Below are 25,621 nucleotides of genomic sequence, written 5' to 3' on the forward strand. Positions count from 1 at the left end.
AATGTGATGGCTGCATGTTCGTTTGATATGCAATTCACTTATGTACTTGCTGGATGGGAGGGGTCAGCAGCCGATTCCCGTGTATTGAAGGATGCATTGACTCGTCAAGATAAAATCTTTGTACCTGAAGGTAAGTAATATATTTTTATGCAGTACTTTTTTTATCTATTTTATCTTCAATTATTTTATGTGGTATATAATTTTTATTATAGGAAAATATTATCTAGTCGATGCTGGTTATGCAAATCTTCCGGGATTTTTGGCTCCATATCGAGGAACCCGATATCATCTGCAAGAATTTGGAGATAATATTCCTAGAAATGAAAAAGAATTATTCAACCGAAGACATTCATCTTTACGGAATATTATTGAGCGAACTTTTGGTGCTTTAAAAGCTCGATTTCAAATATTAAAAGGCACTCCTCCATTTTCTTTTAAGATCCAGGTGAAAATTGTACATGCTTGTTGCATATTGCACAATTATATACGTGCAGAAGATTATGATGATATATTTGAAGATGAAGATGATAATTCGGGTGGCGAGCTCAGTGGAGGAGGTGATGCGGTCCAATTAGGTGCAATGGATGATACAGACAGTGACGATTGCGATGATCTTGAGGATGTGGGTAGCCAAGTAACAAGCATTCGAAGGCAGAGTGCATTAGAATCCACAAGAGCCGCACAATTTCGAGATGCCATATCGACATCCATGTGGAACGATAAATGATGGTTTACTCTTATTACTTTTGAACATGCATAATCTATATGTACTAAACTTGTAACTCGTTGATTGTAATATTAAAGGCACGAACTCGTTATTTGAATAATTTTTTTTCAAAGTATAAAATATAATTAAAATAGTGGTAAATAAAATATAATTAAAGTATAATTATAAAATATAATTAAAGTATAATTAAAGTATGCATTTGATTAATATATCATCATTAATTATGTCAAAATATATTATTAATTAATACAATACAAATCTATCTTATGTTATTAATATAATATTTTTATTCATTAATCAGAATTTTTTTATTCACTCTATTGTATTAGTAATTTAATAGTGGTAATTAAAATATTGTTAACTCAGACACTTTGGTTTAATTAGTTATTTTTATAATTATTAAAATCAATAATTTTAAATTTCTATAAGATGAAGATGAAGATGAAGATGAAGTTGTCTTGACTAACACCCATTTCGAAGATGAAGATCACGTAGATACATAAGATGAAGATGAAGATCAAATTTTCATTTTATTGACTAACCCCTCCCCAAGTATGAAGATGATCTTCATATTGGACATGAACTTGATCAGAATCCATTTGGGGCACTAAACCTCCCCCCCCCATAGGTTAAATTGATCTTCTAAGAATTACTCGTTTCCGTTCACGAAAGACGGCGCAACCCCTCATTTCACTTTCGGCTCCATAGTCCTCGGAAGTTCGTTTTAAAACGGAAAATCTGGCTATTTGCCGCCACTTTCAGTTGGTGCGGCACTCGCTCCCTTGTTGAGTTCGCTCTCATGGGACGAGAGAAACTCCTACTGGAGCTCAGAAGGTTTTCCTCCTCTTCATTGTCTCGTCTTTCTTCCCGTGTTGACGCCTTTCAAAACCCTAGATCTCTATCATCTTCCATATACGGCGGGTACCATCAAAGACTTGGTGGGAAGTTTTACCTCCCCTCGGTTCGGAATTGCCTCCACCAGGCTGCGTGCCTTGCATCGGTTAGATCTTTCTCCTGGGCCTCTCCGACAGAAAGTACGGTTGATGATAACGACAGTTCTGTAGGCAGCGGGATTGAATTGGAATCCCCTAGTCTAGGTTTTCCTGGCTTGGAACTTGTAGAAGAGGCCGCCGGTGATATGAAATGGTATTCTCCGGTTCGTGCTGTAATTCTTTGTTTGGACGGATATCATGACCTCTCCGGTTTTCCTTGGTAGGTATCCAAAAATTGAACGAAGTGCCTTTTAACATTTATTTAAAAAAAAATAGTTTTGAGGAGGTCACTTATTCAAGCGGAGGAGAGAAGTGATAATGACGTCTTACGTCGATTTTTTTTTTTGTTTGACGTTTGCAAGCTTCTGTCAAGCGTAGAGAAGGCAAGGGAATTTCGTTTTCTTCAATAATTTTACTTATTTTAGCTTTGGGTGATTTTTAATATTTTCATTTGTGCTTCATAGCTTGATTTTGTCGTGAACTCAAGTTCAGACGTTTCTTCTTTGATTTTGTAACTTGATGGAATCCTTTAATGCCTATATGAAGTTAAAAACGATGCGCTGTTTCTCTAACTCTTGAAGTGATATTATAGGTGGGTAATAATTGCTTCTTCTACTTTGGCTCTCAGACTGTCACTGCTTCCTGTGCTTATTTTGCAACTTAAGAAGCTGGAAAGGTTGTCAGCATTAATACCAAAATGTGAGAATATTGGTATTTTTTTTGGCATTCGAGGTCATGTCTGCTTCTTCCTTCTTTTCAAATGAAAATTCAGTCAAGGTTAACGTTAATTTCTTTTTGAAATTTTATCCTCTAAGTGTCAAGGAACTATTATGTCAACATTTTGAACTTTATGTGTGATCCAAATAATTTGCCATTACTGTGATACAGTATGAGTTGAAGAGGAAATATGAAGAGCTCAGTGTAGTTAAGGACAGGAATGTGTCATTTCCTTGTAGTGTTGCAATCTAGTTACTGAAGTACAAAGAAGAGGAAATATGAAGAACTCAGTGTAGTTAAGGATAGGAATGTGTCATTTCCTTGTAGTGTTGCAATCTAGTTACTGAAGTACGACATGGAATTCTGTAGGAGTCGGAAAAGAATTTTGAATTATGAGTGTATGAGATGGACAATAGAATTCAATGAAAAAAAAATGATTGTGAATACTAAATTGGGAACTGCCTTATCTATCCAACTCACAAATCCAAAGGACAGTAGGAACAGTTTACTTGTTTAGATCATTATTTACCGAGCAAACATAGCATTAGTGGAGCTGGTCAACTAAATGGTATTGTGAATTTGATACATAAAGTATCCTGTTTTGAAGATGGGTGGATCTGTTTAGAAATTTGTGAAGTAGAGAGACACATAAGACTGCCTACCATGTTGAAAGACTTCAGTTTGGCCTCTATCTGGATATTTCTGGGAGATGTGGATCCATGCAGTTCATAGAAGAGCATCCGGGGCTGTTTGTTGATGCTGGATAGGCCAAAAGCAGGTAATAATAATCATTTAAAATCGAAATTTAAAACTAAACAAGATATATTTTGGACATCTAGTGCCCATATTTGTAAAATGTTTCCCACAGGCTTCCTAGAGCGATTCTTGTTTGTGTTCAATAAATTTTTCTCAATTTTCAGAAAATATTCCAATCTTGCAGTAACTATGACTTGTCACCTCCTCTCACCTAGTCAGTCTATTTTGTTTGCGGAATCATTTTTTTTTTATGAAATGTGATTTTATTAAGAGAGCAAAAAAAGAGGAGCTAACTCCTGACAACAAGAGATTGCAAGGAGGCTCCTTGCTTGGCTTGTTTGCGAAATCAATTGACTCTTTTTACCTGCTATGCCTCTAAGCTTGATTTATGAGGGTGCTTTTACTGAGGATGAAGTTTTTCAAAATGATGCATTTTACTGCATGCTTACTTTATGTTAGTTGGAACTACGGTTATATCTCCAATTCCTAATAAGAGGATTGGAGAATGACCCTTCAAGAAAAAGGATTGAAGATGAATAAAGCACACTTCATCAAAAAATAAAAATAAAAGATGTATAAAGCACAATAGCCTCAGGATGAGGAGTTAAGGGGCTAGGGTGTAAGTGGACTGTTTAAAAAGCTCAATGGCCACATTACAGATTCAAATCTGTGGTCTTGGGTTCAAGTCTAACGTCTAGGATATCTTTTGAGTGTGCACAATCATTATACAAAGCATAAGGTGACATGAATGGTTAACTGCCAGTAGAATGACAGAAGACTTTTGGCTCCCAACGTAATTGTTTCTTGCTTTATTTATGATTGCTTTCTAGAATCCTTTTTTTTTTTTTTTTATTTAGCATCCTTGCATATTTGAAGTTTGTAATGTTATTAGGATTAATAATTGAATCGACAAGATTGAGGTTTAAGATACATCTAACATTGGTATGATTCATAAATGCAAGTATTTCTGTCTTTTTTAAATAGCTGGAACTTTTTTTTAATTAAGTATAAAGGAAAGAACAGAAAAGGATAGCTCCCTTAAGCTGAATGGGGGGAAGACTGAAATTAATGATTTCAACAAGATTATGGAAATTTCATCCATCTTTGCCAAATGAATCATATTAATAATCTTTAACTTTCTCTTTAAATTCCTCCAAATCATTCTATCTTGTACCAGTTGTTTTAGTTGGCGTCCTATATTGTACAATTATTATTGCCATGATTCCCATAATAATCAGTCATTTTGTACAAACCTATAAGTTTTCACAGCAGATGCAACAATTGAATTTATTCGATTATGTTTCTAACCCATTTACATTTCTTAAAAAGTGCCTCCTCCATTCCCACCACCATTCTCAGGAAGGAGTTACCGAAAGCAGTTTTTGTTCTTTCAGAAGCAAAGACGAGCAATTGGGTGTCCCTCACCATTATGGAGCTTTGCTGCTTTTCTTGTCCAGGTTATTTGTTGTCTATTACATAATAATTTTCAAATTGTCTTTCTGTTTATCCTTTCATCTCTTGGTACGAGTGAGATGGATTTTTTTTTTTTTTTTTGTTGAGAACTTCTTTTATTTGTTTTTGAGGCAACGATAAGAAGAAGGATTCCACTAAGAAAGCTTCCAAAGGAGGAAAGAGTACTAGCACAAGTGCATAGGGAAAATACTGTGCTGCCAAGTTACTTCTAGCTTATTACAAAGATTTTTTATTTCATGGAAAATAAATTAAGAAGCTGTCCAGGGGACGCTTCTGGGGTTTGGGCAGCACTTCATTGCGTAGGAGAAGAAAACAACATGATTGTGTGTGAAAAGGTGTCATCTTAAACTTCAAACACAGCTGTAGCATTCTACTGCTTGGGTAGAAGGTTCCTTATCTGACACTTGAAACCTAATATGTAAATTTCTTTGAAGCTTAAACTTCAAACACAGCTGTAGCATTCTGCTGTTTGGATAGAAGGATTCTTATCAGACACCTGAAACCTGATATGTAATATCTTTGAAGCAAATTGATTTTGTATTGAGAAAAACACAGCATGGTATTGTGGAAGTAGTCAACATGGTATACCATGGTCTTTTAATGTTCTGTAATATTTAAGCCCAAGAACATCATTCTGACTGCTTTGCACTAATATGTTCTTCTGTGAATGGACTTGGACCTTTTGGTCATTGACTTTGGAAAATAATGGCGAAGTTGTGCTGAATCTTATTCCACTTATTGTAGTGTTGTTATATTATGGAAGTGGTTCTCTCTCTGGGTCTATAGCTTTTGTATATGGTTCATTGAAAAAATAAGACCTTAATGTTTGGTCATCTGCAAATGAGGGATTTTAATTGTCACATGTGAAGCAGAGACGAGTGCTACTGCTGAGGGCTTAGCCCTCTCTCCGCCATCAGATTTATACTGGGATTTCCTTCTGCCCTCATAATGTGACAGAAATCTCATGTCAAGCTCAATTTGATTCTTTGAGAAATCTCAGAGCATAATATGGATGGGACCAATTGGTCAACTGAGCAAACAAAAAGTCATATATTGTCATTGATTGAGGTTGATTAAGTTACATGTCTGTCCAAAAAGAGACAAGGGAGTTTGAAGTTGTACCATTTAGTGCTGAATGCCTTGGAGTTTATTTCTTTGTTGTTTTTTTCCCTTTGTATGTTTTTGCCTTCAGGCAACTTTCATAGCAAGATCTTGATGGAAAACTTCATTCCTAGCCAAAGAAGTGGCAGGAAAGATTGTTGAGTGGGGATGTGAGACTGCTTCCAAAGGCTTCTTAGAAGGTCTCATATCTCATCAACGAATGAAATATATCCAGTACGAAATCATTTTTACTAGTGAATGAGCCTCTGGCTTAGTTGCTAGGTATGAGGTCCTGGTTCAAGACTCTCAGGTGTTTTGGTTATCTATCGCTTAACCAGTATCAGAGAAAAAAAGAGGTTTATGAATATCAAAGTCCTTAAATGAATCTATGAGCAAATGAGATTTTTTTTAATGTTCAGCTTTTTCATACGACTTCATATCTTAATCTTCATGGAAGACTCTTGATCCAAAACATTGATCTTGAGTATAGTTCTGTATGATCAATATGATGTGAGTCCTTTGTTCCTTGCTTATAAATAGTTTCTTCAAAAACATTGCTACTTATTTATTTGGCTGTATTGATCAAGACATATTGTCATCATCATCTTCATCATCTTCATAGTGTTGTCTCTGATGTTTGGTTTCTTCAGTTAAGATAGCACAGTCCCATTTAAAAGACAACAGTATATATCAGAGTTGCATGATATGTATGAATCGTATCAGGAAATTGGATGATAAACTATCATATGTTGGCGAGAATAATTCACATAGGTTAATGTCTTGAAAATTTCTGTAGTTATTTGTTGGAAAAGGCCTTCTTATTGTGGCTAGTCATTTTATGATGGATCTGAGCAACTTTCATATGGTATTAGAGCACAGTGTTTATTGTAGTAGACTCAATTTGTGACCATTTACTTCCCCCCTTGGCGCCATTGGCCCATCACTGATAATATTGCTGACATTGTATCTTCTACACATTGTAATTGGAATCTCATTCCTAGATCAGCCAACTCTTTGGCTGATAAATTGGCAAAATTCGGAACTTCCCAACAATCTCTCATTGTTTGGGAAGGCTTCCCTCCTTTGTAATATGCTCTGTTGAGCTTTTGTCTTAATAAAAATCAGCATCATTTAAAAATAAAATAAAATTTGTGACCATTTAGTTTACATCTAGTTTGGGTTGTTGAGGCATGCTGTCTATTTGTTTAAGCATAGAATTGAGGGAGAGTGTTAGTGATGATAATCCCACATTGATCAATGTTAGAAGAAAACCCTGTGGTTATTAGTTGGAAAAATACCTCTTAATTTTGGCTAGTCATTTTGGGATGAACCTGGACCCATATTTAATATGATTGATTATGATTTTGAGTGGTATGTGACCCTTTGATTCATTCTCCGATGCAAGGAAGAGACTGGAAATAGGCCATGGTAGTCTTAGTAGGAAGAGAATAGGAAGGCTAAGGTTACCCTGGTTGGATGTCTTCTTCCATGATGCTTTCCTCGTTGGGTTCCTTGGTTAGCAGCTGTCTGAATCTGCTTCATTTCCTTCATCCTTTTGGGGTCTTTCATCTAAATGCTTTCGTACACTTCGTTATGCCAAGATTTCTTCATAACTAATGAAGCTGGGGAGAGTACTGAATGTTGACATTGCAAAATACCAACTTTGGTGGACAGTGGATCAGTGCAAACTTTAAAAGAGGAGAAAGCTACATCTAAAATGAGCATTATGAACCTACTTAAATGGAGTGTCTGCCTTCAGGCTAAAATATGTGACGTTCATGGTAGAATCTGAATGTAGGATATCTGCTATGTACTGTATATGCTGCACATAGCATGGCAGCCTGTTTTCTCTGTCATGGTGTTCTTTAAACTGTCTTTTCTGATTATGCACAAGTTTTTCCTGTAAAAGAGTTCTGTTTTGTTGTTTTAGGCATTTGGATTCATGTAGAACTGATTCAATTTGCTGGTGGATTGATTAGAGCTGACCCGTTATAAAAAATAATCTTCTGTGCAGGTTCCATGCTTTGTATTGTGGATGATTAGCATCCGAAGGATGTCTCTGAACCACCACCCTGGGTTTGATACGGTAAGACAGTTTTTTTTGAATGTTCCCTCCTCCCTCTTCTTTGTGTGGCTTTTAGCACTTCCTTTCTCAAGTGTATACTAGAACCGTTATTAAGAGTATTTTTTTTACAAACAGTAGTTAGACTATTATTTAAGTTTTTTTTTTTTGTGATTCAAGAAATTTTATTTTTGAAATAAAGGGGATAAAAGGGTACAAGGAGAATAAAGGCAAAGTAGAATAGCAGCTGTCATGAAGTAAAGTATCAGCCAAGCTAATTTGCTAGCCATATGCTGTTCATAACCTATCTCATTACTCAGTTAGTGCCATCCTCTTTTGCAACGTCTACTGTGAGTCATGTAGCAACTCTTTTGCTTCATGGCTTTGGAAGATGAGATTTCCATTAACTGTAATCCCATAAAGCTTATCTTTGTAAAAGATGTTGTCTTCACAATTCATGCCAAGATCATCAACCATTGGATTATGGGTTGGATCACAAGCCACTTGTCTCCAAGCCGGGCAAAGGTCAGGTTACTGGCATGGTAGAATATCCTTAAGGCTACAGCAATGACGGTTGCACTAGAGGAATAACTCAAAGATAAGATGAGTTTACGACTTCAAGAGCACAATAGTTGAAGCAACTGAAACTAGGCAATCAGAGCTGTAGTTGAGACAATGGATTGCTAACAAAACCTCAGACTTGTTGGCACAATAATTCTTTATTATAAGCCTGCTATAAGAAGAGCCAAGGCAATCAAACCTTACCCTGAGATCAACATTCATGACTTCAATTAACTTGTGAATCAGCACTTCAATTAGCTTGTCAATCTTGCCGATGGTGGGGTTGGGGTTGGTGCGGAAGAGGATGACCTTTGAGTATCTGCCACAGATACTCGGGTGTGTAGTTATTAGTGAAGGAAGTCACCAAGGCTTAAGCGTATGAGAACATGGGTAAGGAGGTCATCTAGCAGTTCTACCTAACTGCTATGACTGGATGAGCTTCGTCGCATGTTTGATTCCAAGGAGAGGCAACAATAGAAGCCTAAGAGAAAGCAACAATTTGGATTTGATTTGAAAAAGTTTTAAGATTGAATTGAACCCAAAAAGCTTTTATGATAAGAAGATTTAGACTGAGAAACAATCGGTGACTGGAATCTGTATCATAGACTGGCTTTTACAGGGCATGTAACTTAAAAAGGGAAACGAGGGATCGGATCTGTACATCATCTTTCTGGCAGGGTTGGCTACATGGATCTTTTGGAACAAAGTTTTCATATTTGCAATGACAAGTAGTTAGGAAATCACAAACAAGAGATTGTCAGAATCTCCCTCCTTATCAAGGAAATCAGCTAGTATTTCGCATCTTGGTCAGTGTGTTTGAATTAGATGCATATATGATTGCAGAAATCTACAGCTTGTAATACATCTGTCAACTCTTTCCTTTGATGGTTAAAAAAAATTAAAATGAGGGAAAGGAGGCCTTACGCAACTGCTGCCAATCATGGTTTTCCGACTTTCTCTTCTTTAAAAAGTTGTACTATTTACAAGGATTCTATTATTATTATATTTAATTGTATTTAAAACAATTGCATTATACCAATTTTATCAACAAAAAATGCTAAAAATAAGAAAAATCTAAGAAGAATATAAATCACGAATGCATGTAGAATAAGAAGAAATTAAGTTTTTAAGTCATTTAATTCAAAGTTGATGGTTAAATGAAAAATTGGGGGCACCCAACCTAGATGGACTTATGTCCGCATTCCTTTTTGCCCTTGTAAAATACCCAAATAGAACTAAATAAGAGACAATAAACTTTGACAATTACATATTGTTACCATCCCGGTTCCAAGGTACTGCTCCAGAGGCTAGAGCTATAAGTAAGAGGTCCTTAACTTTAGCTTTGAGTGGATAATTAGGGTTAACTGAACGAGACTCTAACTTGGTTGGATAGAATTGGGCTCGAGTGGGGCGGAATAAGTAGGGCGGAATGGCTTGGCAAGGGAGGTGAGACTAGTGGGAACACTTTAGGACCAGAGGGAACTCATGGCCAACTTAAGCAATGACAAGGGACTTCTCTTCTTATGGGGTTTTGAGATGATAAAATTGAGACGATAGGTATGGTAAGTTAACCTTGAAGAGAACTATGATTAATTAGTGAAGATAGGTTTCACTTAGTGTGTAATGAACCCACTAAAGCTACTTTGTATCTAACTAATGTAATCAAAGATACTCTACAAGACTAAAGCTAAAATATAGATGAAATGATAGAAAACCAAAGTGGCTTACCTTTGCCAAGGGTAGAACCTCTTATGTGAAGATAGACATCCTTTCATCAGGGGCCAACTACCTAAGTGATCTTTAAATTGTTGGTTAAGACGACTCGGGGTTGGCTCATTCCATCAACGAAGTTTGTATTGATTGAATATGATGACAATGCTGTCATTTCAAAATAAAATAAAATATGATTACAATGCTTGTGAAGCTGCCTATTTATAGATGGGCGAGAGGAGCTGCTTTTACAAATCTCCCTATGTGGGACTAAGGCCGGACGCTTCTAGATTCTTCTGCTGAGTAGGTGCTCCTTCAAGAGATTTTTTTTTTTTTTTTTGATAAAGATGTATTATATTAACAAGAGAAAATTTACGGAGGAAGAGGGAGCAGATCCCTAACAACAAGAGATTGAAGGGACACTCCCTGCTTGGCAAGCACATCTGTTACCGAATTTGCAAATCTCGGAATGTGAGACCAAATAGAAGAAAGTAATGAGGTAATATCTAAAATCTCCTGAAAGATGTCCCAATGTCTCATTCTAGAGACTTCTTTGAACATTTTTACCCCTACTTGGCAGGCAACCCCTTCTAGAGGATTTCCTTGGACTGTTTTGCCTCTAGACAAGCTGGATTCTCTTCCTTTAGAATCTTCTTTGACTCTTTTGCCCCTCCATTGTTGGCATCACTCATCTGGGCCTCTCTCTAGGTACACTAGTTGGGGCATATTGTGTTTCAAGTTGCATGGGCAAGATGTCTGGTCTTTGTAAATTTTTTGCAGAAGAGAGAGTTGCAATATAAGTATTCTAGTGTTAAATGTGTTTAAATGGCTACTTGAGAGTTAGTTTGACAAACACATAAAGTGGTAAGTACCGTATTTAGATTGATAGTTTATTTTAAAAAAATTATTTAGATTGATAGTATTTTAAAATCTTTTTAAAAAATAATAATATTTTTGTGAAGATCTTGCTTTGGCTTTATGGTGCATTTTATTTTCTTCTTTTGTTTTAAATGAGGGTTGGTGTTATTTTTGTTGCAGGGTGGAGCACTTTGGTTTCAGAATCTGACTGAATTTCCACATGGTATTTTAGCTCCTGTCTTTCCCCTGTTGATTGCTGGGTTGCATTTCATCAATGTTCAGGTATTTGTTTCTGTCTTGTGTTTCCTTATGAGTTTGAGTTTTCTAGCATATCCACTTATTCTTTATGTACTGTTAAGTTGGACCCAACTTAAGATGTACAATTGTTTCATTTACATTCATTTTGGCTTGAAAAACTACACCTAAGATTTTCTGATGCTGGCAAATTATTCTGATATTTCAGAATGATAATGAGCCTTTCATTTTCTGCGTTTGTTTATCTTCATACTTGTAGTAGTGCAATTGCATCAAAATATCTTTAAAATTTGATTGAACTACTTTTCAAAAAAAAAAAAAAAAGATTGAACTGTTTATTCAGTTATTCATTTGGTAATGTAGTGCAAGCTGGGAATACAGAGTTCCTATCAACAACTTGCTGATCTAACATACATGTTGCAGGAAGAATAGGTTTTCTTTGTGAAAATCCTTGGGTAAAATCAAGAGTCAAGTAAAGTGACGAATTTTAAGTTTTATTGAATGACTTCTGATGTCCTTTAAACAGCATTTAATAGTTGGATCTCTAACTCTCTTAAATGGGCTCAAGTGACTAATACTATTCTGGCCCATTCAGCTTTAAAACACACTAGTGAATAAGGGAGCAAAGCCTATCAAACATTTTTCCATCTATTTTTCGGATTGCCAGGCATTCAAGTATATCTATTAGAAACTCTATTCCATCCAATCTAATGTCCGCATTTGGGATTTGAACCTTAGAAGAGCGTTTAGGGACAATGAGCAAACAAATGCCATAAATCTTATATCAGTCCTTGAAAACTCTTACCTTAGAGGTTCAGGAAGAGAGGCGCTTCAGGGCTATACATGGTCACCTCCCAGTATGTTTTCTTTGTTGCTATGACTTTTAGCAAAAGGTTCCTTAGGCCATCATCAGGAAGATCAATCCCCTCCCAACACCACCCCCCCACCTCCCCCCCCTCTTAAGGATACAATTCTCACATTAGATCAGCTCTGAAGAAGAGGAAGTAACATTGAAAACCAAACATGGAAGCATTGAGATGGGCAACAGACAGATCACCTCTTCCTCAATTGCCTAATCACTGGGTACGTCATGTTTTTCTATCTAAACTTGGTTAACTTTCCTCTTATCAGCCCTTCTTGGAACAATTGATCTACCTGCCATGGGGGAAAATTTTTGGATGCTATCCTTCGCAGCAATTGTCTGGAATGTCTGGAACAAAAGAGACTGACGGATTTGTGAAAAGTCCGCGGGTGGCATTATTGAAGCAACAATGCATTGCGTGCTTTTTGGCAAGCAAACTTCATGACACCTCCCATTTTCTAAGTGCTGTTATCAGAAGAAATTGGAAAGCAATAATCACCTCATCGAATCACACGATTTCCCAACTTGTCACTTGGGATCCTTCTCCCAAGGGTTTGTTGAAGCTATAGTTTGATGGTAGCTTGTGGGGTAACATTGGTCCAGTCTGAAGGGTAGTGTGATCAAAGATTCTTTTGGTTGCATCCAACCTGTCTACTCTGCTCCCTTTGGTATTGGGAATGCTATAGTGGTGGAGTTTGCAGGTATTTAACTCTGTGTGGGAAAATTCACAACCCCCTTACTTGTGGAAGGAGACTCTGCAGTTGTGGGCCTTTGTGAAGAAATCCCCACTGAGCATTTTTTAATGTATTTTGATGAAATTGAGGATTTATGTAGAAATTTATCTGTAAATTGGCAGTACACCCCAAGATGTGCTAACAGCCTAGCTGGCATGTTAGCTAAGGAAGGGGTTTCCATATCAGTACCTTGCTGTGAGAACCTCGCTCCCAATCTGACTTGGCCTTAGCACCAACTTGTGAGTCCCTTTTGTGGTTTCTTTTTCCTCTACCTGGTATTTGTTGCTTGTGTACCTTCCTCCTCTGGGAGCTTAATGGAATCCACCTTCTCAGTATATTAAAAAAATAAAAACTACCAAGGCATCTACTTCTAGTTCTTCCTTTGGCCTGATCTTTCTTCCCTTGGTATATACTGTGTCTATCTCCATAATATCATTCGGAAGACCTTTTGGTTGCTCAGCAAACAGAAATTTGTTTGCTTTGATATCTAGTTGCCGATGTTATTTATGTTTACTAGTTCAGTTTGAGTTAATTGGCTCATTTGTGTCCCTGGGAGGTTCTAAATGTTAAATGACTCTTGTCAATTGGCCCTTGAATGCTACATGCTGTTTGCTTTTCATGTTTTGTGGAGGATGATTTGTATCTTGCTCTTGTTGATCATTTAAAAAAAAAAAAAATCTTCCGCTTGTTGAAATTGTTTTGCTTGATTCATCTTGCATTATATGTGTATATAAGCTTAGGTGAAGTATGAAGATTGTGCCTCATTGCAATGTGTATCAGATATCTTTCAAGACGTCCACAATTAGAAGCTCTCCTGGCATTATTGGATTACTCGCAAAAGTAGGTCTTCTGGTGTCCACTAGTAAATGTATCTTATTCTTTGGATCTTAGAGCTCCTTTTTTGCTTTTTTTCTCATCCAATATAACTGATACCTATATATATTTATATTTCTGGTAGCCATATTCATAGTCGGAAATCCAATGTTCTAGGCTTAGCTTGGCACTTATTCAGTGAATTTTCATTTCTCTACTGATATCTATTGTGCATTTGTTTTTGTGGCAGTACTATAAAATATATTTGGATATTCTGACCATCCCTATATTTCTTATTGGATTCTATGTTCCCCAGGTATGTCAACTCAACTCTCCCTAATAGGCTCGTCTTGTATTGAATTGATCCAATTTCCTTAAACTGACAATGTTTCACAATTGTATTTCTGAAATATTTCAATATTATATTTTTATAAGAGGTATTAATAGCTGCATTTGGGTAGCTTTTATTCTGGCTTCTACATGTAAGCACTTTCACTTTTCAATAGAGTATAACATTTCCTTGAAAATGAATAAAACAATTGATCTCTCTTTGTCTCATAGTCTTGTTATTTAAGGCCTCTCATTTTGATGATTTTTATTTTTGAGGCAATCAAGCTTCTTGATTAGTTTAGAATTTAAATTTCTATTGGCTGCTTAATGATGATGAAACAGTGGAGCTGATCAAATTGCTCCAGCTACTTGAGTGTAACTTCATTACGGGCAATGGAATTCATTTAGTAATTTGGGCACCCAATTCTCCTTGTCGGTTCACAAAAGCCTTATGTTACAATCTTCTCCTCTTATCTTATAGGACCAAGGACACTTGTTTAGCAGCAGGCTCATGGAAGTTCAATAGGCCAGCAAAGGTGTCTAGTTTGCATGCACAGCAGCTCAAGTGCAAACCTTAACATGTGATGAATTTATTAAACGGGGCAGCAAATTATTGGCGCTTTGTGTAAACTATATGGGGAAAGAAGAGAGGAAATGGTTAATCATTTACTCTTTCACTGTTCCTTCAGTTCAAGTATTGGTGGCGATCTTTAAGTGATTCAATGTCTTTTTTTTTTCTTTTTTTTAAAATGATGTATATATTAACAAAGAGAGAACAAGACAAAATCAGGGGAGAAAACCCCTAACAACAAGGGATTGGAGGGTTGCTCCCTGCTTGGCAAGCACATCAGTTGCCGAATTAGCGGATGTTGGAATGTGAGACCAAATACAAGAAAAGTGAGAGGCAATATCCAGAATCTTCAAGTGATTCAATGTCAATGCATGTTTCCTAGCCAATCTTGCAAGTTTTCTATGCTTGTACCTCTCTTGTCCATATTCCAAGGTGAGGAGATAATTGTGGAAGATTGCAATTACTGATGTTTTATGGCACCAGTGGAAGGAGAGATACAAGAACTTTTGGTAGGAGGCATGGCACAATCGGATTAATCATTAAGAATGTGCTATATTCTATTCTTTCTTGGTTCCATGCTTTCTGAAGCTCTGTTGTACATCGAATTGGTTACTCTTTATAAACCATCAAGACCACGAATATCCATATGCTAGCATGCGCTCCACCTCCACAAGGCTGGTTGAAACTGCAGTTTGATGCATCCTTGAGAGGAAACCCCAGTCCTGCATGTATTGGAGGAGATGCATTTGCATGATCACTGCATTGCTGTGTGGTGGGGGTTTTCTTCCCCTTTGAGTCCTGAGGCTTGCCACTTTCTCTGTTTATGTTTTTTTGAGAAGAGGCTTCTTTCATTAAAGCCCGACGGTAAATGAGGAGCATTATAAAGGGATTCATTACAATGAGGGATTGGAGAAGAAACCCCTCTTGGGCTAAAAAGTCAGCAACACTATTAGCGAACCTATAAACATGAGACAAGTTCTAAATTTCAAAAGCTGCTGCCAAAGGTGCCAAGGAGGGTCTTTTCTCTGTTTATGTAATATTGATTATTTATTAGGAAAGTTATAACCTCGTGAGTTACAGGCCTAGTCACTCCATCAGGTCCTTATTCCATGAATTGCTTCATAATATTTCAAAAGTTTCTATGTTTTTAGTTATCTGATGTCTCAAAGTTATCACATATAAAAAATCATGTAATCTCTTAGTTATACTATGGCAACTAGCATTTTTGTACAGGGATGGCTAGCCCAGGATCCAAATTGTGTTCCTTTGTATTGTCTGAATTCAGATTATTGACATTGGGCAGGTTAAACATAGATGCTTGTATCTGTTTTCACCCAATCATAGTTTGCAAAATTAATGAATCAAATAACTGCTACAACCACCACATTATTTATTAAAACATACGGTGTCCTCTATTGCTTATCACTGATATTTCTCATTGCCTACTTTTTCTGCCTTACCATCATGAAATTCTTTTCAAGAAAACAACCATTCTGATATCTTTGTTTCTCTCTTGTGCAGGGGAGCTTGGTCTATTGGGTGACAAATAGCTCATTAAATGCAGTTCAGGTGTGCATTGATGCTTCAATTACTTTCATTTCAGATAGACTTGTAGAGGTGGAAACCTGACGTAAATCTGAAGAAAATAATTGCATTGAAAAAAAAGAAAAGAAGAAGAACAGTTGCCTGCCCATCTTCTCAATGACTTTCTTGTTTGTTGGGAAGTCTCTTCCACTTCACAGACTATAGGCATGTCAAGGCATACTTTTGATATTTTCTTTCCTTTTTTATGTTGTCCTTCTGTGCTTGTTTGTATATTCTGCGTTATTTCTTGTCTTGGAAACAATGAAAACTAAATTAAAGAGGAGAAAAAATATAGAAGTTCCACGAAGGAAATATAGGGCACAAAAGTTCAATTAAAAAAGTAGCCCAAGCACGTTGAAAAACGAATAAAGATTCATACAAAAACAGTTATATTTTTGAGTTTACTTAGTTTTCTTTATTTTTGGGAAAGTATTTTCCTATAGACACTAGATTCCTAACGTCAAGCAGATGCATTATTGTGATTTTGACATTATTTAAGTTATAAATAGGGAGAGGGGTTTCTGAACCCTAATCTCTCCAGCACACTGATTATTTAAGTTGTTAAAATTCTACTTATCTCACTAAAATGCTCAATAACACTGTTATCACCTTTTTGTAGGAAAAACAGTTCAGCATACAGTTCATAGACTCTAGAGAGTGTTGAATTTATGGAAAAGAGAAATACTTCATTGACTTGATTATAATCAGAGTACATGAACCTCTATTTATAATAGAGGAAGGTAGTAGAGTCCAATTACAATTAAACTACCTTTGTCCCAATTACACCCAAACTCTAACACTTAAAAATAAGTCCTAGCATAATTAAATAACCCAATATAAATAGAAGACTATCATGACTAACACACCTTTAAATTGAAACTCTTTTGTGGTCCATATCTTATGGGCTTGGCCCATCTTTCAACATTCTTAGATATGTGTGAGAGTCAAATAAAGGATGGTATGAGAAAGGATACTGAGGCTACCACTTCTTCAATAATAATGTCTCATCCAAAGAGACACAATAGCAGCATCTAAAAAGGACCTGGGCCCATATAACACAAACCAAAATAATAAAATCCTTGTAAAATGACCCATGAAATAATCTAATGCAAGTATTTGTACCAAGGAATAAGTTGTCAATACTTCAAAATAATCATCCAGCCAGAGAAAAAGTACCGAGGAGTCAAATAGTAGACCAATATAGTCGAGTCACGGCAGAAATATGTATAAACTTTGGTCTTGGACACATATACCGAGGCAAAAAATGAGTGGGCCTTGTCTCAGTTGACCTGGATCGAGTTGGCCCGAGTTAACTTGGTGGAATTTGAAATATCAAGTGATCGTTGGGAACTCGGCCCGGTTTGGGTTGGATCAGAACAAGCACGGGTCGGCGCAAGACTCAGAACCAAGACTTAATTTTTCCTAACTTAAGGAAAAATTTATCAACAGTGCATCTTCTTCGGCAACGGTGGGTCGTCTTCTCTGCGGCGCTGACTATCGAACAACGGGACAGCAGCGAACTAGATAGGCAACGCCAGAGAAGAAAAAAAAAAACAACGAAGGATAAATGTTCCAGCAGAATGATCTCTGCCGTAATATTTTCGAAGATCGGAGAAAAATCTCGAAGAAGTAGCAACAACAATAAGTTTCCGAAATATTTTCCGAGCTGACCACAGGCTTCGGATGGACGTATTGCTGGATATCACGTATATTTTCCGAAGATAACGTTCGAAGATAAAGCTTCCAACCAGCTCAACTCTTCCGAAAATAAATGGTTTGACGAGAGTAGAGATAATTCGTTAGTTCGAGAACAGAGATAAATCCGGCAAAGGAAATAATTCAGCGAAATAATTTTGGAATGACAGCAAGACAGAAATAGCAACTTGGTAGATAACTTCCGAAACAGCGTCTGAAACAAAGATATAATCCCGGATTGACAGCCAGCGAAGCAGAGAGCAATACCAGACGTGCTTCGGAAAAATTTGTCAGCGAGGCTGGTGCCAGTAACAGCGCGAGTCTAGGAAGACGATTCTGATGTTGTCTTTCGTCTTCCCAAAACGGCAACCCAGTGACGATGAGATAGAACCAGAAAATCAGCAGTGTGTTTTCCGTGAGAATTAGATGGAAGGTACCTCTGGTTGACAACAAAGGATCAGTAACAGAAGATGAATGTTGATGATAATTCGGCGGAGCAGAGGCTGCGACCTTTTGACGATAGAAATCGGTGGCTGAATTTCTCTTGGGATGAAAGATGCGTAGGAGCCCAAATTTGTGCCAACCACCTAAGAATCTGGCTCGGGACATTCAAGTCCAAACAGACGGCAACCATGGCCTACGGCATCAAGCTTCAGAGCGGGAGAGCAGCTTCAAAGAGAGGGATCGTCGCTATTGCCTGTCATAAACCAGAAACTCTCGGAAATAGAATAACAGTATAGAGGTAAAAAACATAAAGCAACTAACGGTTGTAGGGACTGAAAAAAGATAAACACGAACCTAAACTGCTAGAGATAATAGATCAGAAAAATATCACATTATCTCTGTGGGTTGACAGAGTCAAATCACAGAACCTGCTCTGATACCATGTTGAATTTTTGGAAAAGAAAAATACTTCATTGACTTGATTATAATCAGAGTACATGAACCTCTATTTATAATAGAGAAAGGTAGTAGAGTTCAATTACAATTAAACTACCGTTGTCCCAATTATACCCAAACTCTAACACTTAAAGATAAGTCCTAGCATAATTAAATAACCCAATATAAATAGAAGACTATCGTGACTAAAACACCTTTAATCTGAAACTCTTTTGTGGGTCCATATCTTATGGGCTTGGGCCCATCTTTTAACATTCTTAGATATGTGGGCCTTCCTTGGTCGTGTAGGCTTGGGCCCATCTTCTGTGGCTCCATATCTTATGGGCTTGGGCCCATCTTCCAACATTCTTGGATATGTGGGCCTTCCTTAGTCGTGTGGGCTTGGTCCCATCTTCCGTCATTCTTAAATATGTGGGCCTTCCTTGGTCGTGTGGGCTTGGGCCCATTTTCCAATAGAGAGATTATTTTGATGGGATAATATTGTTTTTTAAAGCATTCCACATATCATGTGTTGTGTCACAAAACACAACTTGACTACCAATGTGGGACTCTATTAACCAGGCAGGTTATCACTACAACACTGTTCTTTTTCTAACCCTGTTGAAGAGGAGATGGAGGATCATAATATGATGTTTTCCCCATGCCTCATATACATCTTAAAGCTCTAGACTGTAGCAAATAATTCTTACCCTCCAATTTTTTGGTAATTTAGACACGAGTCAAGTCTTTATCCTCTCTACCTGAATCAATCATGGAAGAATTAATCCTATTTATACTAGACAAGGTTATCCTCAATTACTGCCACCCAACACACACTAAGATCCATTCAGTTAAGAGTTCAACCCAAAACGATGATCAACTAGCAAAACAGTGCTTCAGTTCAGTTCTACGAGCCTGGGTGCAGATTTGGTATTTGCACAATTTCACCTAAAACAACACTTCAGTGTTTGAAACTAATACTTCAGTGACAATCTACTCCAATTGATCAATGACTATCAGTGGAACCAGTTCCCAAACACCTTAGGACTGAGGCATTTGATTGAAGAACACAATTTTACCAAGAGAAAAATAAAAAAACCAGCCCTATTGTCTCTGCACAGGTTAAGAGCAGTAATTGCAATTCAATTTAACCCTCAGAAATGGCTGGTGTTTTGCGATGCACCGTCTCATCCACCCCTACCACTTACCTCGGGTTTCCTTTATTCTTGGGTGCATATGCAAGGAGCTCTGGGCGTCGGTGATTGAAAAGGTCGAGTTGCGGCTTGCCACCTGGAAGGGGCATTTGCTTAGCAAGGCAAGAAGGCTCTCACTCTCCTCAAATCCAGTATTGCAGGAATCCCAAATTATTTCTTATCTCTTATGCCATGCCCTGCCTCCGTATGTCGATTATTGAAAAAAATGAAAAGAAGATTTCTATGGCGGGGGGCCTAGTTCTGATTTTAAGTATCATTTGGTGAGCTGGGAGGATGTCTGTCTTCTCAAGTCCTGTGGGGGCTTGGGGATCCGTCTTACTAAGGACATGAATCGTGCTCTACTCCTAAAATGGATTTTGGAGATACAACTCACCCGCCCCAAATCTTTGGAAGGATATGGTGCATGCTAAACTCGGCAACCCTCTATCTGGTGGACCACAAGGGGGGGGGGCTCTCTGGAGATCTCTCTTTCTCTGCTGCAATTCGCTTTTATGTGGGCTCAGTCAGTCAATCAGATTTTGGGAAGATTGGTGGATGGGTAATGCGCCTTTGCAAAAGTCTTTTCTTATTCTCTTTAGTCTCTCCCTGCAGAAGAGGATTTGGTTGATGAGGCCACTTGTGATGGTGGGGTTGGAATCTTCACCCTCGTCAGGGCCAATCGGATGCGAAGCTCAGGAGACTAGTCGGCCTTTGGACACCATTCAGCCGACCAGGATTCAGGCTCGTGCCCTAGACAAGTTAATTTGGTGGCTTGGTAAGAGTGGCTCTTCCTCGGTCACCTCCGCTTACTACTCAATCAGGGGTTGGCTCACTCACAGTACTGGGCATGAGGTTGCTTTCACTTGGCTCGTCATCAAGGACATCAATGCTGTTGGAGTCCCAAAGAACAAAGAAGTAACCCCCCCTCTCCTCTCTCAAAGTTCCCCATGGCATTAATGGCTGCCATTCAAGCATGGCATAGTGCCACAAGTCACGAGCAATCACGTTGGTCATGCATTAGAATTTATTTTTAAAGAATGACTATAGAAGACTTGGAAGATGTAAGGAGATGATTGATTGTGCCACTCTTTCTTTGGGTGCCAATACCATGCACATTCCAAGAGGTATTGATCATTTTTTATAGGGTTTTGAAACTCCCGATTCCTTACCATATCTCGGTAAATTTGCTCCTTAGGCCACTCCCATAATTTTTGCTAAATTCATCATTTGTTGCCATGTCTCTTCATCATACCTATGCCTCTCGAATTGCAATCACCAAGTGGAGGGAACAAGATTCTTTCATACATAAAATCTAAATTGACGAGTTGAAAGTGATCTTAGAAGCATTTAAAGCTTCTAACCATTTGATTCACCTTTGTTAGAATAATATCCTACAGAAAGATCCAGAGCTAATTACTTGGGAAGAGGCTTCTAACTTTAGTCAGTTATGTTGGGATTGACTTGGTCTCTACTTTAACATGGTATGAGAGCAGGCAACTAGACATGGGCTTCCACCCAAAAATTGTCTACATATGCATTTTTTTTTCTTTGAAATGAAAACAGTTTAATGAAAATTCTACATATGCATTAACAGGGTACAATGATCTTGAACTTATTTTGGAAGGAGTCTCGTAACTTTAGTCAATCATTTTTGGGATGAACCTAAATCCAACTTTAACAATCTTCAATTAGATTGTAATTTTTTAAAAAATTGCAAATGGTGACTCTTTAAGTCGTTTTTTATTATTTTTATATTTCTATTTATGTTGTCATCCTGCATTATGTGTATTTTTTATTTTTAATTTGTTAGAGATAAAAATAGTTGTAGTGCCCAAAAATTGTAGATCGAGTTCAGCTATTTATGGAACATAGTTTTGTTCTCAGTATATTAGTTTGTAGAAGTCGGGTGCCAAGTTAAAGTCTTATGTACAGAACTTCAAACAACATTGGCTTTAAGATTATATGAGAAAACAAGGTGCTGAAAACTATAACCCATCTAACTTCGACATAGAATATTATATAATACTTTTACTATCATGCCTTACTATGTTCAAACTATCGTATGCAATTATCACAATATGGATGTGTGCGTTAATAAATCATTTATGACTGCAAGAACATTATTGATACCAGTAAAATGATGAGCTCAAGTGATTCTAACTTCCAGTACCTTATTTATTTCCAATATATGATCCAAGGTTGGATCTAAGAAAATATAGTTAATCACTGATTGATGGTATCATATGACTAAGGTTGATAGCTAAGAAAATGTAGATATCATTAATCTACCGAATCATATGATTAAGGTTAATGACTAAAATATGAGCTTTTAAGGCAAATAAAACCAGTAGTTCATTTTTCCAGCTTCATTAGATGGGTAAGTCTGTAGATTGTAGAAACTGGTCAGATCCATGGATTAAGTGCTTCTCAACTTGACACGTATCTTTTACTTCTTTTATAATGCTGAAGCAATGAATTTCATATGATAAATATTATTTCAGTGAGTTTCTTTTGCTGTTTATTTTTTCAGAAAATGTTTTACATGTATTTAGGGGTGCTCTAGAATTTATCCAAGACACTTGACCCACAGGGGATGACATATCTCGGAATTTGAGGGACCTGATGTGGACTCCAAATCTGCAATCTATGTAGATATAGTTTCCCTATTGAAAAGTTTTTGATGTTAGATCTGTAGGGTATATGTTTGTAATCAGTTCACTGGGCAAAGTGGTGTCTTCGTGACGGAACAATTTGTTAAGCACCATCCTAGCAACTCGTTAGAGCTCGTCAAATACATGCAGAAAAATGTATCATTCTGATTACCCATGATTGATAGTCTAGATCCGTTTTCTTAATCCAAATGTATTTTCAATAAAACAGTAGGAAGTTTAGTTATGTCCTGTCAGCTATTATCTTTCCAGTATGCTTCTTTGAAACTTTTAGAATTTGAAGGGTATTTTACATGCTGGCAAAATGTATTCTTCTTTCCTATTCTTATTTCCTTTCCAACAAAATGACTTTTGCAGCAATTATCGTTGAGGAATCCTTACATTCGCCAAAAGTTGGGGCTTCATGCAACAAATCCTCCAACAACTCAGGATATGACCGAAGGATCTAACAAGAAATCGATTCATGTAAGAGAGTAGATATGAATTTGTCCTTCTGGATAATTGTCATCTGTTATACTTATTTTTTTAATAAAAAAAGGTGATATCCTTATTCTTCTTCAAATGGATTGACACAGCCACTATCTCTGAGACATCCTTACATTCTTCAGAAGTTAGGGCTACAAGCAAGTTCGGTTTCACTTGACCCCAGTACTTGTGCAGAAGACCTCCCCCCTGATGAGTTATTTGGTGTGAGTACACTGAAGATTTGGTTGTCCATTAATAATGGCATAGTTGTGAAAATTTCCACCTCAATCTTTATTTGTGACTTTTGTAGCTCGCACTCCAGCACTTGGCAACAGGGAATCAGGAGAATGCATTTCCCTTACTACGGTACTGTGATTTCATTTGCTTGTTCTACTCTCTCTCTCTCTGTAATGTGATTTCGACTGTGAATGTTATTTGAACTTTTTATGTAATTGGGAAAAGAAATCGAAGTAACTATAAAAGGGGAACATAAATACGTCTATATACCAGAATAGAAAAAAGGTAAATTTGATATGATTATTTTAATAGAGTCCGTTTATGATATGTTGATTTCTGGAGGACTTACTCCTAACAATGCATTAGCTAATGCGAAATGGGCAGACTTGAGCTCTCTTATTCTCCATGTAAACATGTTGGACATACAATATTAATGAGTTTACTTGTGTCATTAGAGATTAATTTTGGCGTGCAATATAAAAGGGCAGATTTCAGTGCTCTTATTCTCCATGTTAACTATGTTGTATATATTTTTATCATTAGATGTGCTTTTGCATAACTGCAAATTCATTTCCCATCTTCCTACCTATAGCAGGACTTATTTTGTCTGAACTACCTGATTGAATGAATGTTCTTTACTCACTAGATTATGTTTGTGATAGGCTAGCATCAAAGAAGGATCCGGAACTGGAGGAGAGAACTTCACTTGCTATGGGCCTTTTTCTTCTCTCCAAAGGGTCTCATATGGAAGCAGCTGAGTGTTTTGAGCAGTCTATTTCTAAGGTCCAGGTTTTTTCAGCTTTGAAATTGCTTTTTCCTTTTCTTGTTTCTTTCAAGAAGTTGGTATAATCTTTCTTACATGTATATACATTGAAAAAACTCATTTATCATATCTGATGTGCTTTTCCTTTCTATCCTATAGATTAAGGATGATGAAGTTACCAATTTGGTTATTGCATATTATGGGGCTGGCTTTTCACACATACTCCAGGTATCTACATTAGAACAATTAATTCCTGATTTGATTTCATTAGCACCTGAAAGTCAATTATGCCAAGCAATTTGTGTTCACTAATTTTTCTCTTATGAACCATCCCAATTTACTGGCCGTGCATATTTCCATTGACTCACTAGCTAAGTTTTTCTGCTCACCTTTATTCAGTCAATTTGTTCGTGTTTTTATTGTGACTGTTAAGCCTTCAACAAAGTTACCCAATTCGTATTGGTCTCATTGTAAGCAGCCAAAATGTGAGATGATTTGCCTGCAGCCGAACTGGCAAGCAAACCAATTCTTTCATCATGTCTTGGGATTCCCAAGATCTGAAATAACTGAAGTAAAGTTGTCGAGATGTGCAACTTTGGCTGTGTTACTTACCTAGTAATTGCCGTCTGCTACTCTTCGTCTGAGGTGTATGAGGAAATATTTTTTTTAACAGGGAAGAAGATGCGAAGGAATTGAACTCTTAAAAAGAATAGCAGAGTTGAAGGAACCAGAAAATCCTATGGATAAATTTTGCTACTTTCAAGGGTTGGTCATATTAGGAAGGTATGGGTTTGATACATTTTGTGTGTGTGTGTGTGTGTGTGTTTGTTTGTTACCTGAGCTGACAAACTGCAAACACCTCCAGCACTTTATTTAACGAAGGTCAGAAAGCTGAAGCTTTGAAGTATCTACGCATAGCAGCTGCATTTGACCCCACTGTCAACAAATATATTGAAGAGTGTGAACGTGCCGAAGGGTAGAAACTACTGATGGCAACACTGTGTTCCTGATATATCTAAACAAGTTATGCCGCTTCATTATATCCAAAGATACTCTTTTTTTTTTTCTCTCCAAAAGTCACCAAAGATTCTCAAATGTGCCCTTGTTTTCCTTCTTTTACCTCTTACTTTTTGTCTTCTCCTGGGGCTGCGGAGGATAGCTTATAGAGCATGGTTTTTGGATGAGCCAGTTCGACCTAAATTTTATAAGGGGTGGAAGGGTTGGATTCAGGCCCTTCTGTTTTGAGTTAGTCCCCCCTTGATAGCTCTTAAACTTGGGGTGAGTAGAAACCAGGTCAGGTCCTATAAAACCCTGGCCTGGGGCCGGCTAGACGCCTACATAAGGGCAGAGTCATATTCCACAGCCTCCAGGCCTAGATTTGACTGACACTGCTTGGATTGGACTTCAACCCTCTTCGGAATGTCATAAACAAAGTGCATTATTTAGCCATCTCTACTTCATCAATGCCATCTATAAACTTACTCATACTTGTGTGTCCATTTTTGTAAGATATATTCTCAGTTTCTGAACATTGGGCACTGCTTATATTTATGATCTATGTTGACATCACAAGAGAATCTCGTGTCAAGCAAAACAAAAGGACATTACAAAACT

At 37.2% G+C, this 25,621-nt stretch overlaps 1 protein-coding gene across 4 annotated transcripts; it reads left to right on the forward strand.

Annotated features, from left to right (window-relative positions):
• The first annotated feature begins 1,411 nt into the window (after positions 1-1,411).
• Positions 1,412-25,492, forward strand: LOC137957656 (ALBINO3-like protein 2, chloroplastic). Of its 4 annotated transcripts, none has more exons than XM_068805166.1 (15): positions 1,412-1,939; positions 2,312-2,418; positions 4,522-4,649; positions 7,781-7,852; positions 11,138-11,239; positions 13,589-13,648; positions 13,872-13,937; positions 16,044-16,091; positions 22,900-23,007; positions 23,118-23,231; positions 23,318-23,373; positions 23,907-24,027; positions 24,167-24,235; positions 24,681-24,790; positions 24,873-25,492. In XM_068805166.1, exons 1-15 carry the CDS (start codon positions 1,527-1,529, stop codon positions 24,985-24,987), a joined length of 1,689 nt encoding a protein of 562 aa, XP_068661267.1. In that variant the 5' UTR covers positions 1,412-1,526; the 3' UTR covers positions 24,988-25,492. The 4 variants fall into 4 exon arrangements, with proteins under 4 accessions (XP_068661267.1, XP_068661264.1, XP_068661265.1 ...); XM_068805163.1 differs by having other exon boundaries at positions 23,151-23,231; XM_068805165.1 differs by lacking the exon at positions 2,312-2,418 and having other exon boundaries at positions 1,833-1,939.
• The last annotated feature ends 129 nt before the right edge of the window (positions 25,493-25,621 follow it).

The sequence above is a fragment of the Aristolochia californica genome, unplaced genomic scaffold (genome assembly GCF_029961685.1).
Source record: "Aristolochia californica isolate CCGP_79_NKW_82.1479 unplaced genomic scaffold, dmAriCali1.0.hap1 SCAF_1, whole genome shotgun sequence".
NCBI lineage: Eukaryota > Viridiplantae > Streptophyta > Magnoliopsida > Piperales > Aristolochiaceae > Aristolochia > Aristolochia californica.